Below are 5,965 nucleotides of genomic sequence, written 5' to 3' on the forward strand. Positions count from 1 at the left end.
GTCACGCAACATTGTTAGACATGTCTGAATCTTTTCCATTTCTTCTCTTCCCGTCGATAATGGTTAAAAGGAAGCGAGGGGAAAACAGAAATCTTTCTGATAAAGCAAGATAGGAGCATTATTGAAGGCCCTGAAGCTGTAATTAGCAGTTTGCCCGTCGCGTCGGTTTGTTTTCACTGGCAGTCATTTGGTCGCCAAACGATGATTAGCCAACTTTAACGACCTTTTGTGAAAATCTCAATGGAGAACCCAGCCTGATATTTAGGTATGAAGTACATCAAGGCAATTGTTACTGAAAGCCAAAGTATGAGAATATTTCGAGTTATACCACATACTGAAATGTGTGCTTGACCTTTGACACTACATTACAGAGTAAACCAGCTGTAAAAATATGCCGCTGGTTTTAAATTGTTTAAATTTGCCAGATATCATAACAAACACAAATTCATCGGTTATCATATCAGAAAGAGATTGTCTTTCGATATAAGAAATCCCGATTTTCGTACGCTTCTTCTAAAACAAACGGGGAGACAATGAAAAGTGGCGATTTTCCGGTTTTAAATTCAATCATTTTTCAGTTCACAAGGCTTCGATCGATTTTCCTGATTTTCTCAAAACGCAAATGTTTCTGGCCAATTTAAGCCACACCATGATTCTTACTTTAGTGAAACCTTATTATGGACAAAAGATGAAAGAAATCGACTCCGCTAAGTTTCGCCAGAAAATTCAGATTTTGCTCGATTTTTCCTGACCGCCGCTCTTAAAGAGTAATTTGAAAACAAAAATAAATGGTTTTAAAGGAAATATCTTCAAAACTAACCTTCGTTACACAAGTTAACATCGCAGCATTGTATAAAATAACCATCCATATCAGTTTTATTACAAAGGTCTTGTTTAGTGCATCCATATTTAAAACGTTTTTCAGCACTTGATCCTTGTTGATTCGACGCATAGTAGCATTGGCTATCATTGAAAATACATGGACGGCCTGGGCACTCTTTAAAGGTCATGGTACTGTTACATTCGAAGCATTTGAGCCTTTGATCTACGTGTTACAAGAAAACAGAAACTATCAATACATGATGTAGGCACATTGAGATAATTTAACTTGAGCCTGGTGAGGATTGAAGATACAAAGTGAATTCAGGCATACGAACAAAAACGCGATGAACTAGGCTTCCCTTTTGTTACAGTTTATACCCCAGAAGGATACTTAAGAGCGTAAAATGGGAAAGCATAAAAGGGTAAACATCCGTTGGATATGAAGATATCGTTTTGTTAACTAGACAGACGGAGAGAATATCACTCCCTGCTTTGTGACTGTGACGGAAATAGGAATAGAACAAGTATTCGTGTGGTCTGTTTTTAAACTGAACTTATTTAAAACTTGTGAAGACGTGTCTCATAATGCCATTCGGGGCAAGCTACACAATGCCTGTAGCAGGGACGAACAGAAAAATCAACTCATTTGCAAAACTGGCAACGTTTCTTCCATAAAGGTGTAAATGCATTCTAAGGCACTACTTTAGTTTGCACCTGAAGCTTGCTTTTCGCAGACGTAGAGCATTTCTTTTTCGCAGTTCTCTTCATTCTTCGAACCATTAACGGCAGTTGACATCTTTACACATGCCATGTCCGTTTTTTCGTTAATCCACACATACTGTGAAACGAGACAAAGATTGAATAGTTTTACAGTTAATTAATTACAGTAGCTACGAGGATGATTTTCATCCCATTTAAATACAGAGCCAACTACTCGATTCAAATCAAATTGGCTCAAAAATTACCGAAACCAATAGATAGGAATACAAATGGCAAAAAGAAAAATGACAATAAACTCAAATTACTCAAAAAAGTGGAAAACATTGAACTTTGGAAAAAAAAAACATGCTATAAATTGTCTGGCTTCTATGTAAAGATCAGGTCTTGTATACTAGACTTTTGAAGACGCGGATGTAGTGATCATGTGGTAGCTTTTCAATTCACGGACGTTGTGATCGTGTGGCAGCTTTTTAATTCACGGCTGTTGATCTTGTGGCATCTTTTAATACGCGGATGTTGTGATAATGTGGCAGCTTTTTAAGGTGTGGTCGTGTGGCAACTTTTTAAGACGCAGATATCATGACCGATCCATTTTTCAGGTAGCAAGAGTCCGACTTTCGGCGCTTGTAAAATTGTAAACTTCCCCTCTATACAGCTCACATTCGAAAATCATACTTTCCACCCAGCCAATGTAAACCAGAAAATTGTCCTCGATTTTCATTCCACAATTCTAAGTCAGGCCACATTTAATAACACTTGAACCCCGCCTTAAATGCGCACCTACGGAGATTTTGCTGTACTTTGGTGCAAACTACGAAACTATTTGACTTTAACAACATTTTCTCTAAAATGAAACTGCCCTTAAAGCACTGGGAGAAAAATATTTAGTGATTTCACTGCGGAAGAATACACCATAATAAGTAGTTTTTAGTGGTTTCTCCAAAATACACAGGAAAAACTTCAAAAAGTTCTTCAATTTTTGCTCCATTTGCATCCTAACCATCCGTAGCCAAAGAAACTTAATACTAGTTTCTATGCAATAGTTGGGTTATTGTTAACAAAACTGAACCATTATTTTAACGATCCACCAATACAAATACATTTTCTGACACTAAAAATAGGTGAGTGCTAGTTCATTTTAAATTTTGCTAAATAGTCTATTAACTTACACTCGTTGCGTCCTTAAGACCAGTCATACCAAGGTAGGAAGCTATGAAACCTCGCTCTTCTTTGTCATCCGTCTTAAGCAAATTTCCTCCCGATGCTTGACAGTCACGACGTGCATTAAGCCACGTTTTCAATTTGTCGCTTGCCTTGTAACAAGTCAAGCCATTGAGAAACCAGTCATCTGCAGGACAAGGCAGTGGACCTAAATAGGAAAAACCATCAATTCCAGCGTACCGGTTGGTTGGTTGGTTGGTTGGTTGGTTCGTTCGTTCGTTCGTTAGGTAGTTAGTTTTTTTAATTGGAGGGGATATTTACTCATATAAATGTTTTTTGTATATATTTGTTTTATTTTACCCATCGAAGAGTGCCCACTTCTTTTTCGAAAAGGCAACCTGTAAGCAATTTAGAGCAGTTGTGTTACTTAAAATTAAGAAGTAATAAAAAATATGTCACTTTTTTATGCTTTTTGACAGCAATCCTACCTTTAGGCTTTTCACAGATGAACTCTTGGTTTTCCTTGTTGTTGCAACTTGTGAAACTCCAACCATTTCTTGACAGTTGAACACAACGAATGCCAGAATGGTTACACGGTTTGTCATTAAGCCAGTCTGCGTAAACAGAACTGTTAAAAGGCGTTTCATCACTCCAAAGATATCCGCCTTCCTGAAACCAGTAAACCAAGCCAATCCAAGCGTGATAAGACCTTTGCTGTGAAGACAAGTTTCTAACAAATTCCATTTCCTTTTCACTCCCTATGCTGGCCAGATTCCCTCCAAAGCCACGACACACTTTCACAGCTTTCAACCAGTCGAATTCGAACGTGTTTCGGTATTTATCCATCCGAATATAGCAGGAGTTACTAAATTCATTCCAACCATCTGGGCAAACTAAATCTAGAGGAAAATTATGTAAAGAAGTCAGATTCTACCTAGAAAATATTTTGTTTTTTCTGTACAATAGTAAAACAAAAACATTTTAGGCAAAAATTAGACCTACCAATCTGTTAGCTACATTAGGACGAAAAACGAAATACGATGTTGTAGGATGCAGAATTGTTTTGATGAAATGATAAGCCATCAAAGGCGTGCAGGTACATTTCGAGAAAATCAAATCAGCGCAAAGAAACGAAATGTTTCTTCAGTGCTTGTGCTTAATTCACAAATAGCAATTGTAAGTAGTTGTTACCTATTTAACCAAACGGCTAAAATTTACATACCAGCCTTAGACGTTATTCCCAATAGAAGAAGTAGAGCGAGAGAAACAATCTTCACCATTTTATGTCACCAGAAATGCAGTGGCTATAAATACAGAAATGATAACCAAAGAACAGTTCTTATCTTTGTAACAACGGAAATAATTTTTTTCTATCAAGCTGCTCTCTGATAGCCTACGCACTTACATGCTTACTGTCTCCTTTTTTCCTCAAAGCAAATATGCAACGTCTACGTGCAGGCAACTATTTAATAATGCTAATTCTTCGCACTTGTCAACACCCTGCATGACACTCCATCTGGCTTACCAACAGTATAATTTTGCCTGACATGGATCCTACAATCTTCATGTTCCATCGTTCTACTCCTTTCCACATTTAAGAAGGAGGCAATATCAAATTTTAGTTCCAAGTTGTTTACTGTCCTAATCATTTAACCAGACAGGCTTGCTTGTTGTGACGTTTAGAGATGACATAAGGAACACAAAAAGTTCAATAAATTCACCGCTGACGTAAGAAGATTTGTTCTAGCTGAGGGGGTGTTTGTAGCTGATGCTGATTAGGGGTCATTGCTTGTAATAGAAATTGTCGTCACTAAAACAAGAATAGCTGAGCGAATAAGTTTTTTTTTTTCCTTCTTGCCATGCGAAAACTACGTTCAACGCCAATAATGTTTCCCGTGAAACGTCTGTGAACATTCCATAAACCACTCAGATCACGGCCATTGTTGGTAGATGTATTTAAAAGTATTCTGTTTCCTAACACTCCCATTCATGCTCAGTTGAAATAGAGGTATGGAAATAATGATTGACCAGCGGCCTAAGCCAAGCTGGAACAGCTTGGCTTAGGGAGGGGCAGTAGCGGTGCGACCCGAGCGATGGGGTGGGAGGGTGGGCCGTTCCCTCCCCCTCGTTCCGCTGGAAAAACTGAGTGTGAGTGGAGTTGACAGTCCGCTTGCTACTTATGACACTGCTCTTACATAATCATTACGTAATTTTCACGAAGATATTCTCATTTGGATTAACTAGCCGCATTGTTGGAGCATATTTCAAATTTACATATGATTAGGAGTGTTATGAATAGTTGCTGTTTCCTTAAATTTCACTGACACCCGTAAACAAAAAACTATGCCTACCTTTATCCGGAATTACGGTACCTTAACTGAAAGACTGCATGCATGAGTTGGTGACGGCTCTGCATAAAAAGCTGTATGTACTTTTGAGCCAGCCGTAGACAAAAAAAAACAAAACAAAACGAAATAACAACTTTCTTTTTCATTAAGAAAGAAATCTAACTAGCTGAAGATTTCTTCAATGAGTTTCAAATCACTCATGTCGAGAACATATGGAAACAACTCGTGTAATACATCACTTCTTTTACATCCTGTGTCGTTGTTTTTTTGCTTCAGCTAGACATTAATCGACGCATGTTGCTCTGTAAACACCCGTCTAATATAGCACACAGCACAGGTCTAATATAAACACGAGCTCTCGAAACGTAGCAAGAAATATAAACTGAATGATTTTGGTAGAATTGTATTTTTCTAAAGTAAAAAGTTCATTTTGAATTTCTGCGTTGTCCAGTGCCGATACCAAGGAACAGATGGGGTGGACAAGGAAGATGTCTTAGCATATGAGGTAAAGGATTCATTTTACATCTTAAGTGATTAAAATTGAAGGAACCAGAAGACGTTTTTAATGAAATCAGATTAAAATTGATTTCTCCTTTCACTAAAATCTGGCTAGTTATTGCGGATATATATGCGGATGTAGACAGTACCTGACAAGAAATGTACAGCGTTAAAAGGCCATATCCTCGAGTTCCCCTGAACCTCATTATGAAGGCAAGGGTAAGTGACAGCATATGTATTTCATAACAAAAACCTTGCACTTAACCTCACTTTTATAATGGGATTCGAGACAACCCGGAAATGCTTTAGTCAATCAATATATAGGTAACGACTAAAAATTACGTAACTCTTTCTTTTCTGGATAATAACCAAGCAAGATAAAATTATTTCATTTGGATACACATTTTGTGTTTAAG

The 5,965-nt window shown here is 37.6% G+C and overlaps 1 protein-coding gene across 1 annotated transcript; it reads right to left on the reverse strand.

Annotated features, from left to right (window-relative positions):
• Positions 1 to 215: 215 nt before the first annotated feature.
• Positions 216 to 5,748, reverse strand: LOC146449191 (secretory phospholipase A2 receptor-like). The gene is made up of 7 exons (XM_085101909.1): positions 5,699 to 5,748; positions 3,926 to 4,007; positions 3,192 to 3,602; positions 2,712 to 2,911; positions 1,537 to 1,660; positions 821 to 1,045; positions 216 to 292 (listed from the first exon to the last, which is right to left on the reverse strand). The coding sequence occupies exons 2-7, from the start codon at positions 3,981 to 3,983 to the stop codon at positions 216 to 218; spliced, it is 1,095 nt and encodes a 364-aa protein (XP_084958035.1). The 5' UTR covers positions 3,984 to 4,007; positions 5,699 to 5,748.
• Positions 5,749 to 5,965: the final 217 nt, after the last annotated feature.

This window comes from Pavona decussata, unplaced genomic scaffold, assembly GCF_977016875.1.
Source record: "Pavona decussata unplaced genomic scaffold, jaPavDecu1.1 SCAFFOLD_602, whole genome shotgun sequence".
In the NCBI taxonomy this organism is placed as follows: domain Eukaryota; kingdom Metazoa; phylum Cnidaria; class Anthozoa; order Scleractinia; family Agariciidae; genus Pavona; species Pavona decussata.

What these genes read in the sequence shown, in the direction of transcription:
- LOC146449191 (XM_085101909.1), bottom strand. Translation starts at nt 3,983, where the DNA reads ATGGTGAAGATTGTTTCTCTCGCTCTACTTCTTCTATTGGGAATAACG. An exon ending in CATCTGTGAAAAGCCTAAAG is followed by an intron (nt 2,912 to 3,191) that starts GTAGGATTGCTG and finishes TTTCCTATTTAG; the next exon opens with GTCCACTGCCTTGTCCTGCA. An exon ending in TGTTAACTTGTGTAACGAAG is followed by an intron (nt 293 to 820) that starts GTTAGTTTTGAA and finishes TTTGGCTTTCAG; the next exon opens with TAACAATTGCCTTGATGTAC.